Source organism: Peromyscus eremicus, chromosome 8b (assembly GCF_949786415.1).
Source record: "Peromyscus eremicus chromosome 8b, PerEre_H2_v1, whole genome shotgun sequence".
Classification (NCBI taxonomy): Eukaryota; Metazoa; Chordata; class Mammalia; order Rodentia; family Cricetidae; genus Peromyscus; species Peromyscus eremicus.
Window position 1 is genome coordinate 19,584,599 of NC_081424.1, and position 26,088 is coordinate 19,610,686.

General features: G+C 43.5%; 1 protein-coding gene and 1 pseudogene across 1 annotated transcript in view; both read right to left on the reverse strand.

Moving 5' to 3' along the window:
- The window catches only part of Cep85l (centrosomal protein 85 like), a 116,101-nt gene extending 115,219 nt beyond the window's left edge, over window positions 1-882 (reverse strand). The window contains exon 1 of the mRNA XM_059272579.1: window positions 788-882. Coding sequence (XP_059128562.1) covers window positions 788-860 — 73 coding nt within the window. The 5' untranslated portion in view covers window positions 861-882. The remainder of the gene's footprint in view (window positions 1-787) is intronic.
- Window positions 883-9,146: 8,264 nt separating this feature from the next.
- Window positions 9,147-9,536, reverse strand: LOC131918782 (large ribosomal subunit protein P1-like; annotated as a pseudogene).
- Window positions 9,537-26,088: the final 16,552 nt, after the last annotated feature.

Genomic DNA, 26,088 nt, shown 5'->3' on the forward strand with positions numbered 1-26,088 from the left:
CAGCAGAGACTATCACAAAAGGACCCCCACCAAATGTGTCTAGAGCTTCGAAAAATGGTACACAAACGTCTCTAAGTCACACAAGTCAAGTTCAAACACTTCGTAGAACAGGGTCACTACCGAGGGGCACCCCAAAAATATCTAAATTTGTAGGAGAAATTTTGCATACAGGTATGTGGCTTTTTCTCTTGGAGGGGGGGATGGGGAGTCCATGTATATCTTTCAGCTTTTCAAACTCAGTTAAGACGAAAGTGCCCTTAAGGGACTGTCATCATTAGATAACTTGTCACGGTCAAGCCAAGCCTTCGTCTTCTATTCCAGGTTAGATGTATTCTAATCTGGTGGCTCCCACACAACTTCTGGGTGATGATGCAGGCATGAAATGGTTGTCCGATTCTAACAGCCCCCCATCCGACCACGCAAAGCCGCAGCAATCCCCGAGTTCCCCGCAGCCCCGCTGCTCCAAGGTGGCTGGGTTCTGATGGGACCCTGGAGGCGGCGGCGGCGGACAGCCGCGCCACCCCGCTTCCTAAGAGCTGCCGACCCCCCGGGGGCTGCTAACGGCGACCACGTCCCCGGACCAGCGGCTGCGGACGACCCCGCAGCGACCTTCCCGCCCGCGTCCCGCGTGGGGCAGCCACGCACCACCCGAGAGACAACAAAGCCCGGCCGAACGGCCCTAGAAGGGTCGAGTTGTCACCCTGCGGGGGTCGCAGGCCTGAGGGCGAGCGCTCCCGAGGCACCCCCGGCGGCCGCCACCCTACCCGCCCGCCGTCTCCCCTCTTACCCGCAGGGAAGCTGCGGGCCCCGCCGGGGCTGTCCCGGCCGCCAGCCTCCGGGGCCAGGAAACGGCCCCACATAGCGGACGAGCGGGCGAGCAGGCAGGCGAGCGGGCCCGCGGTCGCCTCGGCTGCTGGGCGGAAACTTGAGCGGAGCCTGGGCCGCGGCGGCGGCGGCGGCGGCGGCGGCGGCAGCGGGCCGAACCCGGGCGGGCGGCTTAACGGCTGCTCAGCGACGACCCGGGACCGCGGCGGCTGCCATGGCCCAGCCCGCTTGCGCTGAGGCCCGGGCCACGGAAGCGAGCGGCTCCCCGGCGACGGCGGCGCGATCCCGGGCTGCGCCCAGGCTCCGACGCTCCGAGCGGATTTGCAGCAGCGGCTTCTCTCTCAGCACCCTCCGCCCCGCAAGAACCCTAGCCAGACGGGCCGGGCCGGGAGGGGCGGGGCCTGGGGGGCCTGGGGGCGGGGCCTGGAGGACCCGGGGGCGGGGCCTGGAGGCGGGGCCGGGGACGGTCTGGGCAAAAGCCAGAGGCTTTTAACCTACAGCTTGCAGGTGGTCATCTCTGAGGCCGCTCCGGTACCTCCCTGCTTCTGCATCCTGTTACCTACAAGCAGAGAGAAGGGACATAATTTGACCCCAAACCCTGTCTTCCTATACAGGCCTTCTGGGGCACGGTTATCAAAGGTGAGAGTCGTGCCCGCAACCTATCACCACGAGTTAAAATTTAAGAGGCCAAATGGGGATGAGGGGCTCCCCATCTGACTCAGAATGGAGATCAGATTTTAAATTGTCACCATGCATTCCACAAGCACCGTCTATGGATCACGGTGGGAATAGAAAGGAGGTCGCCCCTGCTTCCCAGATCCTGGAGCCCTGTTCCACTTTAGTTCTTAGCCTTCTCAGGAGCAGACACCCTGAGAAAAGACAAAGGGATACAGCATCTACTTTAAATTCTTCTTGTTGGCAATACGATCTTTCCAATATTTAGATACAAAATAAATACCGGTCAACCACTGTAGCAGGAGGCAGGCTCTGTGCTCAGTGTATCAATAAAGTAAACCAGAGCTCAAGTCCCTTAGGCTTTGAGTCCAGGGCTGTTTTTCCTAATGTGGAAATTGCCAACGAAAGCCTCATATTTACGTATTTTCTCAAAAAAAAAAAAATACTATTTAAAACTTGTGAGGTTTAAATTTGGAAGTATATTCTATCACTCACCACATTTGTTGACAAGTATCAGACTACGGTTGTACATCTAATCTCCTTTCTGTAGACTTGCAGTTATTTCTCCAAATCCTGAGATGGTCAAGTGTCAACTGATTCTGATGCTAGAAGATGACAGAAATACCAAAAGATAATGAGATGCTTCTTTTTTCTGATTTAAATATGTAGCATATTAATTATGGTTCTTGAAAAGGATAGGTTTACAAAAATTTATTAAAAGTTCCACACACAAAAAAAAAAATCATCAAAGCCCAGTGTGGTGGCACAGGCCTTTAATTTCAGCACTCCAGGGGCAGAGACAGGTAGGTGAATCTCTGTGAGTTCGAGGCCAGCCTGGTCTACAAAGTGAGTTGCAGGACAGCTAGGGATGTTACACAGAGAAACCCTGTCTCGAACTCCTCCCCTCCCCCAAAAAAGAAAAACATCAAAAGTAAAAATACTATAAATACTATATCCACATACACATCTTTTCATGATTCATAGTTTAACAAAGAGTCCAAATCGGATGGAAACTTGATGTGTAGCTCAGGCTGTCCTCAAACTCCTAATTCCCCTGTTTCAGCCTCCCTTGTGCTTTCTGATAAGAAAGAAAGAGAAATGAAAGAAAGAAAGAAAGAAAGAAAGAAAGAAAGAAAGAAAGAAAGAAAGAAAGAGAGAGAGAGAGAAAGAAAGAAAGAAAGAAAGAAAGAAAGAAAGAAAGAAAGAAAGAAAGAAAGAAAGAGAAAGAAAGGAAGGAAGGGAGAGAGAAGGGAGGCAGGGAGGGGGAAGGGAGGCAGGGAGGCAGGGAGGGATGGATTAAAGGCCTGTACCACCGCCTGGCCAGTTCAAGGATTCTTAAACTCCCAACCCCTTTTGTCTCAGAACTTTTTACACAACCCTGGATGTATAGGTATATGAAATAGGTATTCGAGTCAAATGTTTTCTTTATCATAAATTTATTTTAAAGAAATTCTTGAGTAGACATTCAATTTTACCATTTATTAAAGATGAAAACAAATGTATATGATAATTAGACGGATGCAATTGTTTATTTATACATAAATGATTAAATATTGGCCAAGCATAGTAGCACATACATATAAACCCAGTACTTGATGGAAACCAATGGATCAGGAGCCCCTGGATTACAATATAAAAGAGTTTAAGGCTAGCCTGAACTACTTAATGAAGCCCTATCTAGGGAAGAAAGAAAAGAAGGAGGAAAGGAAGGAAGGAAAGAAGGAAAAGAAGATGTAGGTAGATACTAAAAATATATTTAATACCAAACTAAAACTCTTGGTTTAAAAAAAAAATTTAAAGACATTATTGAGTGGATCTGGTAGGAGTTGGGGGAAGAGTGGAGAATGAATGTAATTAAAATATACTGTATGAAATTCTATAAGAATAACAATATTTTATAAAGACATTATTTGGGCTGTACAGATGCCTCAGCAGTTAAGAACACTTGCTGCTCTTCCGAAGGACCTGGGTTCAGTTCCCAACACCTACCTGGGGCCACTCATGATCACTTACATACATACACTCCAACATACACACATACACATCAAATGATAAAAAGTCTTTTAAATGAAAAATAAATGTTACATTCATAAATTTGATATGAATTCCTGGGTTGAGTCGATTGAATTTTCTTACATTTTTTTTTTCCTGATTCAAACTTATCAGCTTGCACAAGCAGCAAGAAGCTAAAGAGAATATAATCACGGATAAAGGTGGATTTTTTAATATTAGAATAAACTCCCATAATGTAGGAAACATCAATGGTTTTTATTTACAAAGCTACATAGTCTATCAAAACAAGATGAATAATAAATAAAAACTCCCAACAAAAAAAATAATCCAAGGCTGGGCGGTGGTGGCACACACCTTTAATCCCAGCACTTGCGAGGCAGAGACAGGTGGATCTCTATGAGTTCGAGGCCAGCCTGGTCTACAGAGAGAGATCCAGGACAGGCACCAAAACTACACAGAGAAACCCTGTCTTGAAAAACCAAAAAAAAAAAAAAAAAATTACCAGTAGATAAAGATGTGTGGATGATAAAGATGTGTGGATGATGTCTAAAAATTACTATAACTAGAAAATTCTTGTGTCTCAAGGGCATACCAATGACTACAATGGGTATCCTTTTCCACACAAGAGAAATGACAAGTCATTCAATTTTGTATGGGTTGATATGACTCAAATGATCCTTCATAACAGTTAAAAAAAAAAAGAACACTTTTCCAAGCTGGATTTAAAAATCTTATTTGGTTTCTGATTTGCTGTGGATATCACTCTGTATAAAGAAACACTGATTGGCCAGTGGCCAGGCAGGTAGTATAGGCAGGACAAGGAGAGAGGAGAATTCTGGGAAGTGGAAGGCTGGGGCAGAGAGACCTGCCAGACGCTGCCATGAAAAGCAAGATGTAAGGTACCAGTAAGCCACGAGCCATGTGGCAACTTATAGATTAATAAAAATGGGTTAATTTAAGATAAAAGAACTAGATAGCTAGAAGCCTGAGCCATTAGGCCAAACAGTTTAAATAATATAAGAGTCTGTGTGTTTATTTTATAAGTGGGCTCCGAGACTGGCGGGGTTGGCGGGAGCTGGAGAGAAAACTCTCCAGCTACACTGATTCACAAACTTCATCAATCCAACAGTAACTAGAAGACAAGTGGGTTGCTGGTCTAGTATATGCCTCAATCTCTTCACCTATAATTTGGAATTGGAGCAGTGACTACCTTGAAGATTGGTTGTAAAGATTTAATTGCTTAATAACTTTGAATACTGCATGTGTGACCTACATTTGCAATACAAACATACACTATAGATATAAAATGGTTATGTCTCACTAAGAAAAAAAAAAGTAACATTAATTGTTGTAGGCCAGATAGGTTGTGGATCCTGTTTTTACGTACACGTGTCTAAGTGGAGTCTTTTCCTGGCCATTTGCGGTTACTAATTAGCTCAGGAATTATGGTGAAGCACTATTGAGAAATACTTAGCGAACTCTCCAGGGCCAGGTTAATAGCAGCTTTCATCTAGGCTGTGAATCCCTGAGCTCCCCATGTGGATATCTCCGACCTGCACTACCAAAATAGAGGAAGGAATAATGGAAAAGAGAGAGCCAGAATTCCTCATTTCAGCAGTGAGGAAGTACAAGAAATGAATTCTACCTCAAGGTTTGCCTTGAAGTTGGATTGTGGTGTCCACAGAGAGAGCAGGTAAGCTGTAGAACACTGGCAGAGTGTTCAGATGACTGAAGGGGAGGAGAGGCACGATTCAGCCAACAAAAGGGATGCCAATGTTTACTGGAACTGTTTGTCCTGATGTCCTGGTCCCAGGAACTTGCAGTCACCAACTCATGTTACTGAGCTTATGAAAGGCAGAAAGATCACTTACAGTAAAGAGAAACAGCAGCCTAGATGGTTCCTAAGGAATCAAACCCACCCTCCCTGTCTTCCTTTTCAGATAATGGAAGATACACAAAATGGATAACACTGTGGGGGTCAAGAAAACAAATCCTGCTTTTATTACTCTCTCTCTCTCTCTCTGTCTCTCTCTCTCTCTCTCTCTCACACACACACACACACACACACACACACACACACACTAATATATATGTATATACACACACTACACACACATACACAATACCAAATACATACACACACATTGCACACACTATACACACTGAACACACACTACATACATATGCCCCTACTACACACATACATACACACTGTACACATTGGACACATGCTAAACACACCACATACACTACAAACACAGACTACACACACACACAGCACACACACACACACACACACACACACACACACACACACACACATATACCCTCTGAGCTGACCTGCACTAGTTCACAGGGGAATTATTTAACAAGTCAAAATGTCCAAAATCTTACAGAATTAGGTCAAAATGTTCTGAGTGGCAAATGGGGTTACCTCCTGAGTATTGTTAGTAGCATTTACTGAAGGAAAAAATCTTTAATTATAAACTTCAATGATTTGAGACATCTCAATAATGCAGCTACAGATTTTATATGATCTTCAAAATAATCTGTTGTGAGGAGCTGGTATAAGCTCCACTGCACAGATGAGAGGAAAGACCCAGAGATAACTAGGTATGGCCAAACAGAATCGAAGAGTGAGCTTTCAAATCTGATCTACGTGACTCCAAGGACCATGCTTTTTCTACCGGGCTCTTGAACATGTAAACAGAAATTAGAAGATTATTCTTCGGATGCCATGTGAGAAGGAAGGACCTAATGATAGGATCCCTGTGTATTGTGTACACTTGTGCTAAGATCCCCAGCAGGGACGTTAGTCTGCAGTACTGTGTGAGGATAGTGGGGTGGGGTGAAAGGGAAGGCAGGCTGGATTTTGCAGTATGGGCACTTAGGTAGCGTGGCCAAAAACGTTGGCTGGAGAATGAAGCAATGGGTTGCTGGGTTTTGGGAGGGACTGGGGAGCCGAAGTTTAACAATCAAAGAACAAACACATTGAGAGTGAGGGTGTCCACACCGCAGAGCCTTGAATGAGGGCAAAGAGAAGCGTGTTTCAAGATTTCAGAGGCAGGGCAGTGGACGAATTAATCAATGAATCACGCTGATTTCAATGAATCACGCTGATTTCCTTCAACCAAGACCTGGATGTCCCAGTGTACGGACAGCAGTCGCTCACAGCCTGCAGCTCCTGCCGCCCACAGGATGCACCTCAGCTTCTGACTGACCACGGAACATAGTGAAGAGCCCCACTCTTTGCGATGGCCAGCCCCAGTGATCAGTCTTTGTCTCTCCCTCCGCTGGGTGGACCGAACCCTTTTCCATCTTTCTCTGCAGTCTGAGACTTTGTTTCTCAGTCCCGCTTCCTGGCTGGGACATCTTCCACAGGTCATAATCTATAACCCCTCACCCTTCTCACTCCCTTCAGCATCTCCTTCCTGGAGCATCCAGTGTATACAGATAAAGGCAGAAAGAAATTGTTCATTTGTTTGAAATACATAAATTCTAGAGAATGTGACCAAAAAATGTTTTCAGGGGAATGCAATATCCCACGTATTGCGGTTTGGAAGCGAACTTGCTCTCATAGGCTCATGTATGTGAACACGTGGTTTCCAGCTGGTGGTGAAGTTTTGGAAGTGCCAGATCAGTTAGGAGGTGGAACCTTGGTGAAGGAAATGGGTCACTGAGGGTGGGCCTTAGGGTTCCTGGCTCTGCCTCACTTCCTGCTGCGAGTTGTGCTTCCTGTGGCTCTGCTGTGACGCCTGGCTCCTTCTGCAGTGCCTTCCCTACCGAGAAATAGCTTGCATTCCCTCAAGAACTGTAAGCCAGATAAGCCTCGCCTCGCTGTGATTGCTAGTGTTGTTACCAGGACAAAAATCTAGTGTTAAAGATGTGAGATGGGCCTGGAACGTGCCTGTAGGGGATGATCTCAATTGCGTTAATTGCTGTAGGATGCCCCGTCCACTGTGGATGGCACACATGCCTTAGGTATGGAATCCTGGACTGTATTTCAAGAGTGCAAGAAAGCAAGCGAAGCATTAGTATGCACGCACTTGCAGGTCCTCTCCTGACTGTAAACACAGTGCAACCATCTGCTTCAAGCTCCTGATGCCTTCGGTTCCTCACCATGAGGGACTTCTAAGCCGGAACTGTGAGACAGCAGAAATCCCTTTCTCCTTACACTGCTCCTGCTGTATTCTTTCACACCAACAGAAAAGACACTAGGGGTTGGGGATTTAGCTCAGTGGTAGAGCGCTTGCCTAGCAAGCGCAAGGTCCTGGGTTCGGTCCTCAGCTCCAGGAAAGAAAAAAAAAAAAAAGACACTAAGATGCCCGTTTAGGTGCCTTCCTCTTGGGGTATTTGGTCACAGCCTGACACACAAGGAGGGCTACAGGAAATGCAGCAGACAGCAAGTGAAAACAAGCGTTCCTGACATTTCCAACAGAGGCTCCCAGACTCCATCCGGGTGGACATGAGCCCCTGGGAAGAAGGCTCTCCCTGCTCCTGACTGAGAAGGGCCTGGCTGCTGCCCCAATTTTAAAAAGCCGCTGCTACCCAAAGTACTCCCAGGAGCATATTATAAACTTGTAAATATATTGAGTTCATTGATGCCAGCAAAATTTTAATTAGTTAATTAAGAGTAATTAATTGGTTATGACATCACTACTTAAATAGCAAAATCATTAAGGTAGCTTTCACGATAACAAGTTACTTCCAGATAGCAGGAGAGAATTTAATGTATTTTGTTAAGTTTAGAAGCCAGCCATGTTGACACACTCCAGAAACCCCTGTACTCCAGATCTTGAGACCAGAGGATTTCCAGGAGTTTGAAGCAAGCCTGGGCTTCATAGTGAGTTCCATCCACGGTTAAGTGACAGAATGGAACCCTATCTTAAAACATGACCCAGTCGGGTGGCTGTGGCGCACGCCTTTAATCCCAGCACTTGGGAGGCAGAGCCAGGCAGATCTCTGCGAGTTCGAGTTCGAGTTCGAAGCCAGCCTGGTCTACAGAGCAAGGTCCAGGACAGGCACCCAAACAATGCAAAGAAACCCTGTCTCAAAAACCAAAAAAAACAAAAAAACAAAAAACAAACATTACCTACTTAGACAGATAGACAGACAGACACACACACACACACACACACACACACACACACACACTAACTTTAGCAAGTTTTCTTTTCAAGGAATTTTCAGGGCATTCTCTGCACAATGCAAGAGTGTGGGGATCTCTGGAATTGTACAGAGCGCTATTATCATTGGGCCAATCCCTAGAGGGCCTGGACTAGCTCGTAGACTAGATCTTTCTCCTGAGTTATAGAGGAGCTAGAATTTTAACAAGTATAATGACAGGCTCAGAAGAGCAAAGAGAAGTACAGATACAATGTTCATGTTATGAGGAAAATAATTTCTTATATTTTTTTCCTAGTTACACATATAAAAAAAAATTATAAAAACAGAATGACCATATAGAAAATACTCATAATTATTCCTCTGGTAATTATTGTAAAAGCTATCAATGGAGTAAAAAAAAAAAAAATTGAAACTAGAGACAAGTATGAAAGATGGCTACTTCCTATAACTGTTTTTTTTTTTTTTTACAGATTCATCTTTTTATTGGACATGTTAGCAAAAGAGGTTTAGTCAAAAAGACCAAAGCCCATGTCGTCATCAGACTCCTCAGAGGGGGCAGGACCGCCTGCTGGTGCGGTTCCAGCTGCTGGAGCAGGCCCACCAGCCTCTACGTTGCAGATGAGGCTCCCAATGTTGACACTGGCCAGGGCCTTTGCAAACAAGCCAGGCCATGCCAGAAAGGTTCAACATTGACACCAGCTGCTTTAATGAGGGCATTGATCTTGTCCTCCATGACCGTCACCTCGTCGTCGTGCAGGATGAGGACCGAGTAGATGCAGGCGAGCTCGGAGACGGAGGCCATGTTGCGGACTGCCAGCATGGTGCTAGTCGCCGGATGAAGTGAGGGCCTCACCCCAATGCGGCCTTAGCTTCCTCGGAAGAACCGAGCACCTTGGCGGCAGCTGAGGAAAGCCCTCTAACTGTTTTTAGCTATATAACTTGTTTAACTTGAGATTTCCCAGAAGACAGTCCTTATAGTCTCTTATATTATGGGTAATTCTCTTAATTACTGATTTTTGATCAATGAGGTACTCCTTGGGGAAGTCATTTAACCTGACACAAACTCAGTCTATAAAGTCTAGCTTCTACACTTAAAAGTAAACAAACTTTTAAAGGTCCTTTTCAAGACAAGCATGGTAGAACACGCCTGTAACCCTAGCTCTTAGGAGACTGAGGTAGGTCGTCTGCTTTATCCCAGGAATTCAAGACGAGCCTGGACTATGTAGTGGGCTTTATTTCAAACATCAAAAACAAATCATTTAAAACATAATAATTATGTGACCAGAGAGGTAGGTTAGTGGGTAAAGGCACTTGCCACCAGACCTGATGACCTGAGTTCAATCCCTGGAACATACATGGTGGAGAGAACTAACTCCCGCAGCTGTCCTCTGGCACACAAGCACCCACATATATACATATACAAATAAATAGATAAACATTTTTCCCCAAATAATAATGATCATAAATCTACGGTTTGGGCTTTCAGATTTTTGAGATGAGCTTCCAGTACATAGCACAAGCTGGTCTTAAATGCAAATCCTTTTACCTCACCTTCCCGAGTGTTGGGATTAAAGGTGTGTGCCATAATGCCCAGCTTAGCACTTATCTATAGATGAGTATCATAAACTGAGAGCAGGCTTTTTTATGTGTAGTGTACCTTGATTCATCAATTATAAAACTGCATAATGCAGACGAGAGTAGCCCCTGAACATCAAAGATAGTCCTCATCCTAATGTTCACAGAGACCAACCACAGTGAATTAACAAAGAGCAAAGCCTCAAAAACTAATTCACATTTATTGTGAATGACAACACAAAAATTACAAATCTGTATATAAGGTTTGTATTCATTTGTTAGCTAGTTCCCTAATTCAGGCATTCTTAAAAATCTTTGCATTGATCTATCTCTATGTGGATAATTAGGCAAGGTTTTCCAATAATAAATGTTCAAGGCCCACATTTGTCTTAAGAAAGTTGGGCAAGGTATTTTTGTTGTGATGCTACCTGAAGGACACGTATTCAACCGAGACCCAAAGCCGTGGTGATTAGCATTTAATTCCCTAATGTTACAGAGGTGTACAGTCTCATAAAAATCTCATCAAGAGGCAGCTATAGATTCCCTGGGGGTCACATTATGGAGACCATAGGAGCTGGCGTGTTTGATCAGCACGGAGGAGGAAGGACTGGAGAGGCAGGCTGAGGGGATTTGCCAGGCAGTTGTCTGGATGTCACTCACTGCCTTCTCTACAGTCCTTTGAAGGTCAGTCTGATTCTGGCCCAGAACCAAGGTCTAAGTTTCAGATCATGGCAGGCTTACCAGGACAGCGCAGCCTGGAACAACTAATCCCACCCTGGCCTGCCCTAAAAAGGCCCTGTACTTGCTCATGCTCCATAGCCTGTTGCAATCCTCTCTCCCTGGGGGCTGTTTTCCAGAAAATGAAAGCAGAGAAGAGCAATGCCACATTTGCTTCAGTTTTGATTTGGGGCTTTATCACATTAATTTTTTTAAAAAGACTTTTCGTCTTCCCACTTACCAACTCTTAGAGCAGATGGCCTAAAATGTCTGCTAGGAAATGAGCTGTAGTCAGCTGCTGAGCGGTATATGGCGGCCGCGCTTCCCTGGCAGAGGCTGCCAGTGCCACTAAGTACCTGCCCGCTAATGTGTCCTGCTGCCTCCTTTTTATCCAGGGGATAGAGGCCTCCGTAGGATGGTTACAGTGCGTAGGGGCATTCGCCTGTGAGTATACTCGCTGTGAAGAGGAAAAATGTTATCAGCGGTAAGGTGCCTTTGCTGGGGCAATTGCGAGCCTCTGCCAGGAAAAGGTGTCACCCTAGAAAAGGTGTCAGCGAAAGGAGGCTGCATGGAGCTCAGAGGCCTTGGTTCCATATGAGATGCTGGCAAAAGGCCAGAGCTGCAGTACAGCTCCAGGGAGTCACTGAGTGAACGGGCAGATGGCCAAGTGAGGGGCCACCGGTAGGTACCATCTGCAAGGCAAAGGCTTGCCTAGCACTCATAGCCAACACTGCCTTTTAGGTAAACCCCTGGGGTGGGGAGGTCCAGGAAGTCAGATTACTCTCTTGGTGGCAGAAAATAAACACTTCGAGTTTGTGGGATTTATACTGAGTGCCATTTTATTTTTTTGATTTAATCTTTTTTATAAAATATGTTTTGATCATGATTTCCCTCCCCCAATTCCTCACAGATCTCCCTACCCAATCAATTTCAAGCACTCTCATCCCCCCTCTCCCTCTCAGTGTGTGTGTGTGTGTGTGTGTGTGAGAGAGAGAGAGAGAGAGAGAGAGAGAGAGAGAGAGAGAGAGAGAGAATATGCATGTGAGTGGTCTTTTTTGTTTGTTTGTTTTTCAAGACAGGGTTTCTCTGTGTAGTTTTGGTGCCTGTCCTGGTTCTCACTCTATAGACCTGGCTGGCCTCGAACTCACAGAGATCCACCTGGCTCTGCCTCCTGAGTGCTGGGATTAAAGGCGTGGGCCATCACCGCCCCGGCATGAGTGGTCTTTTTAAAACACATTTCGCTTATTTCAGTATACCTTTGCAAAATCATGCATCAGACTCTTCCTGAGTCTTGGGATGCCCTTGGCTTATCTAGTCAAGGGCATCCCAAAGAGGGCCCTTTATCATGGGTCATGTTGTAACTGTCAGTTATCTCACACCTTGGCTCCTCTGCATCTGGTTTTCTTAAATCTAATAAGGAAATGTCACTGAGTGTGAGAGGTGACAAAATATTCAAGTAAAAATTGAATGTTGATAAATTGAGTAAAAATGAAATTACCATACAGTGTCATCTTGAGATTTTCTTGTAGCTTAATACTATATAAATAAAACTGATATGTTCTATTCATGGATAAAAGATTTCATTTATTTCCAGAGTACTTTTTTCATACCTTGAAAAACAGTAAAAAATGATGTCTTAGACTATATTTTATAAACACATTCTGACAAAGCTTATTATAACTTTTCTTTAAAAATTAAACTTTTTAAATCAAAAAAATTTAATCTTACTACACAAACTACTAATGAATATTGAGAATTATCATGAAGTGGTTTTAGCTGAAATGCTCAGAACTAATGCATTAATGTACTAAAATTAGGATACAGAAGTTGCTTAGGATCTTTACATTTTCTTAAAAATATTCAGAAGGAAAAAGTAATACCAGCTCTATGAGATTCTAAATCGGACAAGATAAGCATAATATGTTATTAATGGCAAGACTATTAGTCTTATACAAGAAATATAGAAAATTCAGGGAAAAAAAAACAAAGAAGGAAAAGAATTACAGTAAGGGAAAGGAGAGACTCAGCAGTTAAGAGCACTTACTGCCCTTGCAGAGGACCTGAGTTCAGTTCCCAGCACCCCCACTGTGTGACTCACAAATGCTCGTAAATCCAGCTCCCGAGTGTCCAACACCCTCTTCTGGCTTCCTTGGGCAACTGCATTCATATGCACATAGCCACATGGACACACACATGTATAGACAAAACTTTTTAAGCATTTTAATCAGAAAAAAAAGGGAATTACAGACGAGGAGATACTAGGGTCTAGCGACAATATTGTTAAAGAAAATTACAAAATCGCCTTGCGTGATGGACTGGTTAAGTTCCTAGTTGATAGAGCATCAGCAAGTAAGAGCAAAGGTCGAGGATCTGGGGCTGTCTCTGCTCCACAGTAGCAGAGATCACAGTAGTACTTGCTCAGACAGCCACCAAGAGGACCAAATATGACCACGCCTGAAAAACTACTTCATACGTTTAAGTGATTCTGTACGGCTTCCTAAGAAGGACAAGGGGCAACTAATTCACACAGAAAGACTGAAGCAGCAATAAAACATGTCCTGTGCTGACCTCCATGCTAACACTATTGCATGCACTCTGAGTTTAATCTCCATTACAGCATAATAAAGAATAGTAAGGCCAATTCTTCTCTCATAGCTAAAGGGACAGAGGGATTCAGAGCTGGGTATCAGAGGGCAAATCGGCACTTCAAAGACAGGTGTATCTGACTCCAGAAACTGAGCACTTTAGTATTAGTTCTGTTATGGAATATCATTAAGCTTTACTCATCATAAATGATTTGACAACCAACATTTATGGAAATAGGAAGAAAAACTGAATGCTCACCATCAAATCACAGCTGTCTTTGTAAAAGGCAGCGGAAGTAGACCTGAGAAGGGGAGCATGAGAAGACTTCAAAATATGTCATATTTTTAAAAGCCAAAGGAAAAGATGGAAATTTGTTAGGATTTGATAACCTAGTGTCTGGGGTTATCTGTTTTAATCCACATTTTTTTCAGCATGGTTAAAATAATTCAGTCAAAAATTAAAGAAGATGGCGAATGCTATATCTTTCATGTATAAGAAAACCAAATAATTATGGTGAAGGCTGGAGCAGCTGTCATATCCAATACTTCAGGTAATATAAATTGCTCCAACCCTCATGGAATGCATTTTTGACAATATGTGCCACTTCCTGTCATAAGAATAATTATATTCTGTGGTTCAGAAATTTTCCTTTGAGGACACTATTCCAGAGAAAACAATACCAAATATATACAGTATAAACATACTGTAATACACATAAGCCACATTGCTTAGAAATAAGGTGTCAACTGTAATAACAATCTAAAACTTTAGCTATAGATGAATCATCAACGTTTTTTAGCCATTAGGTTTTCCAGCAATTTGAGTAAAGATTATGATATAACATTAGTTTTGGCAAAATCAGTATATATATATATATATATATATATATATATATATACATATATATATATATGATATATATATATATATGACCACTAGGATTAACTCAATAGAAAAATAAGTGTAAAAAAGGCTCAGGAAGAATCATTGCAGAATGATGGGTACACACTTTATATTAAGGAAATGAGATCAATATTTTCCTTCTTTTTCCCAAATCTTCAGCCATATTGGTCTGGTATATTATTTTTATGATATAAATATATTACACAATACATTCTTAGGCTTTAGAAATAGCAAGACACTGCTCGAAATAGACTGGAATGTATGGGGGGGTGGGGCTTCCAAGAAAGAGTGTAGAGGCCAGTGGCAAGGGACATCATATCAGCCTGGCATCATGAGGAATGCTTCCTGAACACAAGCCATCAGTGGGCTTAGTCCAGAGAGGAGCGCACACAGTATAAACTGGATCTAGAAGAGAGCCTGGGAAAGCCGGCAAGCACGCTACAAAGTGGAAGACATCAGATATACTCAGGAAATAGTACTCTGTGGTGGCACAGAATGTCTCATTTTCAGTTTTGAATCTCTGAGTTTTTTTCAGAAACTGGGATGACTTTAAGGTTTTCACAGTTAAATTAATTCCACAAAACAACTGCTTGAAGATTCATAGCAACATAATTATGAGTTGTGTTTCAGGCTCCAAATCTTTCGTCTAAAAATAATCGCAATGACTACATCTTGGGTAAACAAAGCCATTACCTATTCTGTGCTCTGGCTATATTGGTAGTCACTTACTGGAAAACAGATCACTAGTTAAGTAACTGCATGTTCAGAACACCTGCTTATCACTCTAACCATATTGACGAATGAAATAAATCAAACATTTTAAGTCTGCAGGGCATGAACATGACTTTCAAAAACTCTCTTACTATCACATGCGCCTACCCTACATCCCAAGTGGGCACTCCTAGAAGCCAACGCTGTTCTGTAAGGAGAGTGGTTTTGTATGTTTGCATGAAGCACAGGCAAGCGTATGGTGAGATGTGGGGAGGAAGAGTGGGTTGTGGGATACTCCACTGTCCCCACGTGGACCAGCTGCTCTTTCCCAGCTTCCTTGGGTTAGATAAATATTTCTTGAATAATACATGACTCAACAGGATGACTGATGATAGCTGCCATTTATCAAATGATTGCTTTGTGCTGGGGGTTTACATCCATTAACTTTAATTGTCGTGAGACTCCTGCCAAGTCTGTAACTCAAATGGCAGGGTTCTCGGGATCTTCAGCTGACTCTCGTTTTTCAGCCTTTGATACTGGTGCAAGATATAACTTCTTGATTGCCATCTTGAGCACTGGCAAGAAATCGGTGGTTCACCTATATCCCCATGGTTCTCCTGTTTGTTTTACATTCCATTTTCCTGTGTGAGCCAAATTCCCTATGTGTCCCTCATAGGGAGCTAGCAAAGTCTTGAGTGAAGGCACACTGTTGATACGTCATGTCAGGATCCCAAGGCCCAGCCCCATGAGAGTGCCAATACCTTCCCTGACTGAGGCTCAAGGGGATGATAAAGCCTTCCTTAGGTCTATGTGTGAATGTTGACAGTATGTGAAGAAAATGTCCACCATAGCTTCCTCTCTCCGGATCTTCAGTGCCTGAAGACTGCTCCCCCACAGAGATTGCCCTAATATAATCAGTTGAACTTGCCTCCCGGTTCAGCTGTATATAATAACACCGCCTCCTTATCTGTATGCCATAACCTCGTCTCCATGTTCAGGATGCAATAAAAGCAATATGTCGCCTCCTTGTTCAGCTTTATATCATAAACATATTATATAAATATGAATTCTGGGGTGCTGTGGCTTCTCCATCAGAGCGAACACGTCTCACCTGACCTCGGCTCTTTTGTACGTATGTCCATGTATCTGTCACTTCTTCATTCCTCTGCTGACTCTAGCCAGGGTTCTGGGATTCAGCCCATGCAAGGACACAGCAATCCCCTTTCCTGGCCCCTCTGTTGACTTTCTCTTCAGATGCAGCGCATCACCTAATATGCTCACACAGTCCTCGAAGTGTCCTCTACTTTGAGGAGCACCTATTTAATTTTGGAGAAGATAAGCATGGCCCATTCTGGTGGCAAGTAACAACTGAATATTGGACATCTCCAGCTCTGGGGTGGCCACACACACACATACACACACACACACACACACACACCCGCGCACCTTATCCTGTCTCCCTTACCCTCCCCCAGGACTTCACAGATGCTAAGCACACACTCTACCCCACCATACCCCCAGGCCCATAATCAGTTTTTGAACTGAAGGCGGTGTCCCTACATTGCCCAGGCTGTTCTGAAATCCCCAGGATCCTCAGGGATCCTCCCTCCCGTCCCAGTCTCCTAAGCAGCAAGGTGACAGGCTCACTCCAGGGCACTGCCTACAAGATTCTTATTAATTATGCAAAACACTGTATCCTCCACCTAGGGCTTCCCCTTCCTACTCAAAGTGAACTCATAAAGGCATTTCCCTAAATTTAAGAGGCGGAGACATCAGAAGACTACAGTCTGCAATAGCTTAAGTACCATTTTGTTCCTCTGCTGTATCATTATCCTCATTTTACACAAGACCAAACAAGTTCAGTGAAATTAGAGAAGAAGGGCTGAGCTTGAATTAAAAGCCTGTTTTGCTTAACTCAAAAACTTACGTTCTTTCCGCTACACCCAGAGGAGTGCATGGGAGCCGGTACTTACTGACGGCAGCATGCCTGGCTCTGAGAGCCTGAGCATGAATTCACTGAATCTTCACTCAGGGAAGTAGCCATTTTTCTAGACACTGATATAGCAACGTGCTCAGAGCTACATAGCAAACAGGGGAAGGTCGGAATGAGAGCCCAAGCGGGCAGTCCCTCCGGTTCTCATCAGGAGTGGTCCTCTGCCAGCCTCTAGCCACAGCGCCCTCAGTCCTTCCTGGGCTGGAAGTGAGGACAGCGGGCAACAGTGCAGCCTGCACCCTGATAACAACCCCAGTGTGCTTTGGGAACTCCTGCTTTCTAAAAGCCCTCCGAACGAACGCTGGGCTCGTTCTGTCGACAAACTGAATTATAAACGCGGGGGGTAATGGCTGCTTTTGAAAACCGTCGTGGAATTCAGTCTTCCCTCATTTAACGAGTTGACAGAAAAATCACTCATTTATGCTGTCAGTCACTCATGCCGCTTGTCTTCTGTTTGTCACTGAGCTAGGACGAAGCAAGTACAGTCGTGCATAGCTCTGAAGCTGGTAGGGACTTCGCAGTCCAGAGCACGAGCTCTCAGCCTCGCTAATCAGATAGTTGCCCACTTGATGATATTTGAAGCTACGGAGAGCCATGTTTTACATCACTGTGTGGGGAGAAGGAATGAGAATTACTCTTTTGAGAGAACAAACAGTTTTATCTCCAGCAGTAGCGAAATTCTGGTATGAGAAGTGGGTAAGCTAAGCCTGGGGGGGAAGAGCTGCCTCGCCAAACTTCTTAAAGAGCCACGTGAGCATCTGAAAACCTGGAACAGTCCCACCTGCGAGTCTGTGACCCCTAGCTGACGGATCAGAGGAGACTTGTAGCAGGACATGTGTGGAGTTCTCCATGAAGATATAAAAATACATAAATAAAAAAATCAAGTGAAGATTGTGTTGAGAGTTTCTTTTAATTCCAGTTTGGAGAAGTTGGAGCTGAGCTTCTAAATTACCTAGCCCAGTTCCTTGTTTGTGTTTTAGCATCGTTTGTTTGTGATGGGGCCTAACACTGTACCCTACGCTGTGACAGAACTTACTGCACTGTAATAGAGGCTGTTCTGGAACAATGGAATCCTCCTGACTTGGCCTCCCAAGTGCTGGAGTAACCACTGAGGATGGAACACTTCCTTCATGGTTGACTTTGGACCATACCTCATTTCCCTTGTAACACTAAAAAAGGAAGCCTTTCTATAAGATTTAAAATATCATATGAAAAGGAAGAGGCAGCCGGTCTTTGTTGAGGCCATCAAGAGAAGGCTACTTCCTCGTGGTCAAAAAAAAAAAAAAAAGTTCAACCTCTGGCCCTCAATGGAAATCTAATATTTTAAGCTTAAACACAAAGCACTATGTCTCACTGTTTCCTCCATTTAAAAGTCAACCCATCCTGTCAATCACCTAGTCAGAACTCCATCCCCAGGAAATCTGATTCACCTGAAGACATACCCAGGCCAGGGGAGGACTAATTATCCCCTCAATGAGATAATGCACTTCTTCCCAGAATCCTCTCCAACAGGACAGTAGCCAACAGAACATCCATCTTGGCAGTACCGTTAACTTTATCTATTTTTTCTAAGCTAGTGTCTGCTTTTCTAACTCAGAAAAATGTAATTTTTTTTTCTTTTTTCATTCTTTATCTTTTTCTTTTGGATGTTGGCCAAAACCCTAACCATGTTTGTTTGGGATATTCTGGTCTTTCTCACATATTCTCTGAAACTCCCCATGCCCCCATCTCCTTCCACCACAGAGCTAACCCCCATTGTTGAACCTGCCTGCTTTCTTGAAAGCGTGACTTTCTGTCTTCCTCTGAACCCTCTCTCTTTTCCCAGCAGATGCCAAAACTCACAGCCTGCCTACCTTGTTGTTTTTCTCTAAAACACTGGTAAAAATTGTCCCTCAGCATCCTTCTGTGTCTATGTTTAAATTATTTTATTAACAAGATTAAGGACTCAAAAAGGGAACCCCAAGTTTTCCCAGTAAGCTGGTGCATGCCCCCATGCCTGGCTCTGGTCCAGTCTTTAAGAAAACTATTAAGAGGATGAAGAAGAGTGATTGAGTCACCATTGCTTGCTGGCATGATTCCTTGACAATATAAAACCTGTTCTGACTCCTTTCCATTCATAGTTCTGACTCTGAGTTGATTTTGTAAATGGACATGACCATCAGGGCAAGAAGTACTTTGTAAGTGGCACTTAGCAGTATTTGGACAGGAATATAACTCACTGAGAATTAATGTCTGGACATTTTTGTGTAAAGCTGAGTCTTTATGTGGAGTTAGGTCTCTAGCATGAACTGAGTCAGTGGCTTGTAAGCTATGCCAGGGCATGATTTGCGCCCACTGAACATTTTTTGTTTGTTTGAATTGTGTTTATTTCATTTTATTGTTTTACAATGAACATATTTTAGCTGCATATGGGAGCTGTGGCTTGGGGTTATCTTATTTATATATTGAACTTCTGCCATCCAATTCCATTTAGGAAGTAGAAAAAGAGCTCAATTACAAAATCATGAACACCTCTACAACTTGGGTCTGTTTCTCTATTGACGAAAGGTTGAGGTCCAGGGAGCTTCGTTCAGAGAAATTGCAGAGGTAAATCTTCAACCTAGGTTACCCCTCCAGCCCTGCCCACAACCTACTGTGAGTCTGGGGAGACATAGCAGTAGCCTGGAAATGGAAAAACACAGAGAAAGCAGTGGCTGGCCCACCACCATATATTAAATGCTGCCTTTTCTAATTTGACCCTCAGAATAAACTGCTGAACTGGTCTGAATAAGCGTCCTATGAGCTCCAGCTTAAGTAACTTTTCCAGAAGGCAAAACGTTCTCAATAATATTGAGTTCCTCAAGGAAATTATATTAGTAGATAAGAAACAAATAAGTACATAATCTAATCTTCTCCCTTTAAAGAAATGGAGCTCTGTTTATTATATCATGTCCTAGCCGAGCCAGTTAGTAAGAAAACATAAGGCCTGTCGGGGGAGGAGAATAATAATGTCCCTAAATAGAGCAGCTCCTCAAATTGACAGGTGTAAAAGACAATTTAGATTCCAACCTGTAGACCTGGGATCTCTGGGGAGTTTTAAAATTGTTACAAGGGGACCACAGTGCCCTCAAGGACACTTATCTGTACGCTAAATTAGGTGGATTGCACTGATTTGCATACCCAGTCTTCAAATGAGTGTATTTTTTTTTTTTTTGTTCAGTACAGTCTGGCTTTATAAGCATTCCTGAGTCATGAGTATGTGTTTTGCCATATGTATTTCCTCAGTAAACTCCTACCACAAGTTTTAGTATGCAGAGATCTGTGAATTTTTGTTGTTAAAAACTAGATCACAGTTGGAAATTGGGGACCATCTGTTTGAGGCTAAAATAAAGAGAACTCAGCAATATGAGGATAGGAAATCATTATTTTAACACATATTTTACATCAGTCCCTGTTTTTCTGTTTTAAAGCTGTATATCTAATCAATGCCTTTTGTTTTTCATGCTGGATGGCCACTAATTACCTAGCTTATTATGTGTGGTCAGATCATCGAGTCTCAGAAAACTACCCTGTGGCTGTGGCACAGCCCTACATCCCTCCAAGATGATGTCATCCTCAGGAGTCAAGTTTCTGGCCAGGGGAGCTGATTTGCTGAAGGGAAGTAAATAAACTAGAAGCAAAACTATGAAACATTAAAGAGATTCAAATTTACACAGCGTATGCGTAACAGATAATCTCAGCTATGAAGTGTCTCTTAAAAATACAATATCCATTCAAACTGACCTAGGGGATTGAAACAGTAAACAACGTAGAGAAAAGCTGTCAGCAATATCGTCTAGGAACAGAGGTGAGGACGGCCTCCCTGTCTGCCCCAAAGGGACAGCTGTTCCCTTCTCTCAAAGCAAACCATGCCCAGCGCGTCTCGGCTTCCCGATTGCTTACCAGCTCAGATCTGCTTTTGAGGAGTAAGCCAGACACACAGCCGCTGGTGATTACAGTGACTTCAAAAACAGGACTAACTCCGACAGGCCCTGCTTGAGATCTGCTTCCACCTAACCACCCCCCACCACCACCCCCCTCTGGGCCTTCCTTACATTTGATTCTTTGTGAGATGGAACCTGGGGACAATGGAAAGCATCTAGGAAAGAAACCAAATGTTCCCTTCTGGAACTATTCTCTATCTTAAACGAATAACCCAGAATCTGTAAATATCTTACTAGGAATCCAAATGAGAATTTCAAGTCTCCTGGTGGTGAATTACCAAAGGGCTTTCTACCTGCAACTAACCCATGCTTTGACTTCTGGAGGCAGACTGTACTCACCACAGAAACCAAAGCCACAATTGCATTGTAGCGTTGAGGTTTGGAGGTGGGACTACAGGGAAGAACATTGTAGTTACATCATTTGGTTCAGTGCAGTAGAGCTGTACACATGAGTGACCTCAGCCCAGTCCCCTCATCTCTCTGGGCCACATCAACTTCTCATCCGTAAAAATGCAAAGACTATACAAAGGACCATGAAGTTTCCTGACATGTCCAAATTTACCCGTTTTAGAAATGCAGTCATGTGTGTTACAGCAGTGTTGGCAGCTGATGAAGCACTTGAAACATGTAACAGTGGCCCTGGAAGATGAGAATGGATAGAACAATTCACAATATCGTAGCCACCACATCATTCATGTTTGTGGTAATATTGGTGTAAACAAAATCACCACACTGATAATTGTAAAAGCATAACCTAAACAGTTACACATGGTACATAATACCTGATAATGAACAACTGTTTCCTAGTTTATCTTATTACTATATTATATGTTTTATCATTATCTCAGAGCATGTGCCTCCTACTTACATATATTTTTTAAAGTTTACTTAATGTTATTTTTATGTGAGTTGAGTGTGTGTGTGTGTATGTGAGAGAGAGAGAGAGAGAGAGAGAGAGAGAGAGAGAGAGAGAGCAATTAAAGAATGAGAGGCCATGAAATTGAGACAGAAAAGGGGTGGATATACGGGAGAGGTTGAAGGTAGAAAAAGGAAAGGGGGAAATGGTGTAATTGTATTTTAATTTCAAAAAACAAAAAAATTAAAAGTTCACTTGAACCATATGCCAATGTCACACCGACAGCAGCCTTCGATATCTTGTCTACCATGTCCCTTCATTACATCAAGATGCTACCTTGAATGATGTGGCTCTCTCATCAGGGTTTGTGCACCCCACAGTGTTCACATGATGATAAAAGGGCCTATTGGTAAATTCTTGGAATGTAGCCTCGTTACTCACTCAGCCACACAGAGCTGGACTAAGCAGAAAATTCAAGGGAGAGAGAATAGCAACGGAACTGTGGATTCAGCCGTCAGGTACTTCGAAGTTCCTTGATCCCTGTACTGTACAGTCGCAGACGTATCAAGACCCTTGGCAGTACCTTCCATCCAAGTAGACAGAGACGATCTCCCCACCTACTTCCTGTAGGACTTGACCACGTGGCTTGCTTTTAGCAAAGTGAAGTCATGTGTGACACAAGCTGAGGGGTTGTTTGTTTTTAACGGCTTTACACAAGAGCTCACTGTGCAGCCCGGGTTGCCCTGGAACTCAGTATGTAGCCCAGGCTGACCTCAAACCTACACAGATCCTTGTGTTTCATCCTCCTGAGTGCTGGAGTTACAGCTGTGGGCTACCATGGCCTGCAGCAGGGGCTTCTTTTTTGTAGTCTACTGACTAGCCACTGATTTAAAGATAGGGGGTGGGGTGGGGGAGATAGAGAACTGACCAAAACCTTGAAATAAAAATATTTGCTGTGTTAAGCTTCTAAACTCGGGGCATGCTTGTTAGTACTATTACAACAGAAACCCGACTGTACAATCTCCCAACTCTCCTTTTGCATGCATTTTATCCAACAGTATATATGCTGACCTCAGTATTTCTCAAAGTTATTGAGCTGTGTGGTTTAGGTTGTCTATGGGAAATAAACTAATTGATGGAAGAATGTTCTCATTGGGCACCGCCGTCTGGACTCTTGCTAGTGCAGAGAAGGCCACACAGCCAGGAATGAGTTTGGTCATCTTTCTTGGTAAAAGAGCCATGCGCCTGTAGCATGTACTGGTGACTCATGGAACTGTGCCGCACTGGCCGTAAAGAGAGATGTCCTTGTCTTTTCCCATGAGGTTTTTGTGTCAGCCTACTAGGGACATTTCTCACTGGATTCAGTAATCTGGGGGCGGGGGTATTTTTGTCCAGGGCAACTGAGTAATTCAGGTTTTCTAGACGCTGTCTATAACTGGGGTGAGCCTCTAAAAATGGCTTTGAAAACTCAGAGCCAAGTATTCGGCTCTAACAAGTAAGTGCACTCAGGTTACCTTGCAAGTTGCATTTTGTTTACCAAATTCCCTCCTGACTTCATCGTCGTATATTCCTTTTGTCTTTTCTTTATGTTTTGTTTCTACTGTTGTCTTTGAGAAATGGGAGATGTGGAAAGTTGAGACAGGGTCTCATTCTGCAGTCCAGGCTGACCTGGAAATCACTATGTAGCACAGACTGGGCTCAAAATTGGGCCAATCCTCCTGACTCAGCATCCCACGTGTGGGGATTGTAGGCATGAACCACCATATCTAGTTCATAACATTATTATTATATAAGTATTCACTTTAATCTTTTCAGCAACAAACTGAAGAATACATAAAATTCTGTTTGGTTAAAAAAAAATCTTATTTCAATTAGTATAATGAAGACAAAAATACAATTTCACAGCTCATTCGCCCACTCCATATATATATATATATGTATGTATGTATATATATATATATATATTTATACAAATACATATATATATATGGATGAAGGCAGTATTTCTTTAAACTGTTTGAAAAATAAATTTCCTGGAAGTGGTGGCACAAGCCTTTAATCTCAACACTTGGGAGGCAGAGGCAAGCAAATTTCTGGGAGTTCAAGGCCAGCCAGGTCCACATAGTGAGTTCCAGGACAGCCAGAACTACATAGTGAGAAGACCCTGTCTCAAAACAAAACAACAACAAAAATTAAAGCTTTTTCTTTACCCAAATTAGATACATTATTCTTTTAATTACACAGGTGAGGTTTTTAAAAGATATTTATTGAATCCCTCCTAGCTGTTTGTCTATGCGATTATCAGCTGCAAGGGTCAGTGATGAAAATATCTTCAAGGTACTCCTGTGTGTGTTAGGAGCTTCTCAGTTATTATAGTTGTCATTGAGAGTCACTGTGAGATATGGGAAGGTGAGGCAATGGAGGCTGAGTATGGTGATATTTTATTAGTGCTGAAATGTGATTTGTATGTTAATAAATAAAGTTGCCTAGGAGTCAGAGATAATAGCAAGCCATTTAGCAGAAGTCTGGCAGTGGTAGCACACACCCTTAATCCGATCACAAGGCAGACAGAGTCTGTATGTTCAAGGACACAGCTTGGTCCTTTCTTGAACTTGGTCCAAAGACACACGCCTTTAATCCAAGTACCAACCATAGAGACCTGGAGATCTGTATAGATAGGCACTGAGGAAGAAGTCATGTGGTTGGGTTTAGAACCAATGAGAAGGCAGAACAGAAAGTCAATAAATAATACAGACACACAGGAAGTAGGTCTCTCTTCTTAGGGGAAGGACGGCAGCGACTGGTAAGCTAAAGGCTATTCGCTAGTGCTCCGACTCTTGGGCTTTTAACTCTTTATTTGGCTGTGTTTCTTATTTGAGCATAGTCTGGGATTGGAGAGATGGCTCAGTAAGTAAAGCCTGATTTTATGTTAGTTATTGTGTGTGTGTGCGTGTGCGTGTGCGTGTGTGGTGCGTGTGTGTGTGTGTGTGTGTCAGCATTTAAAATCTAATCTTTAGGGGCTGGAGAGATAGCTCAGAAGTTAGGAGCATTTTTACTATTCCAAAGGGTGCATGTGTGGTGCCCAGCGCTCACATGGTGGCTCACAGCCATTTGTAACTCCAGTTCTAGGTGATCCAACTTTCCCTTCTGAACTCCATAGGCTCTAAGCCTTGCAAGTGGTGTATATACATACATGCAAGCAAATTCTCATGCACATAAAGTTAGATAGACCTAGAGAATAGTTTTACAATCTATTCTTAGCAATTTTGAAATGTGTATTGACTCCGGGACAGTGCTGTACAAAAGATCACTAAAATATTTCTAGTGAACTTTTGGCTTTTGACCAATATTTCATACTCCCCATCCCCCTTCCCACCTCAGGTAATGAATGACTGTTCCATTTCTGTGGATTTGAGATGGCTTTAGATTCCACGTGACAATTCGTGTAGTGTTCATCTCTCTGTGCTCGCGTTATTTAGCTCAGTTTAACGTTCTCCTGCCCCTCTGCATTATAGCTGTTGTGATTTGATTGGAAAATGCCCCCCAGAGGCTCCTATGTTTGAAAACTTGGTCCCTGGGTGATGGATGGGTGGCATTGTTTCGGAAGCTTGCGGAACTCTTAAGAGGTGGAGCCTTGCTGGAGGAAGTGGGTCATCCCATCCGGGGTGGGTCTTGAGAGTTACAGCCCGCCCCCACTTCCTGATCTCTCTATGACTCCTGTCCGAGGGCACAGTGTGTCCTGCGGCTGTCATGCCCCTGTCACCAGATCTTCCTTGCTCAAGATGGCACTTATCCCTTCAAGCTGTAAGCCAGAAGGAACTCTTCCTTCCTTCAACTGCTGCTTGTCAAGTATTTTTGTCAGGAAAATGAGAAAGCCGCTTGTACAGTAGCTGATGATAGACTTTCCCTCATTTCAACAGCTGTTGTACTGGCTAGTTTTGGAGCGGGGGTGTTGTTTGTTTGTTTGTTTGTCAACTGGGCAAAAGCTAGAATCATCAGGGAGAGGGGAGCCTGAATTGAGAAAAATGCCTCCAGAAGATCTGGCTGTGAGCAAACCTAAAAGACATTTTCTTAGTGATTGATGGGGGAGGGCCCATCCCACTGTGGGTGAGGCCATTTCGGGACAGGTCCTGGGTTCTGTAAGA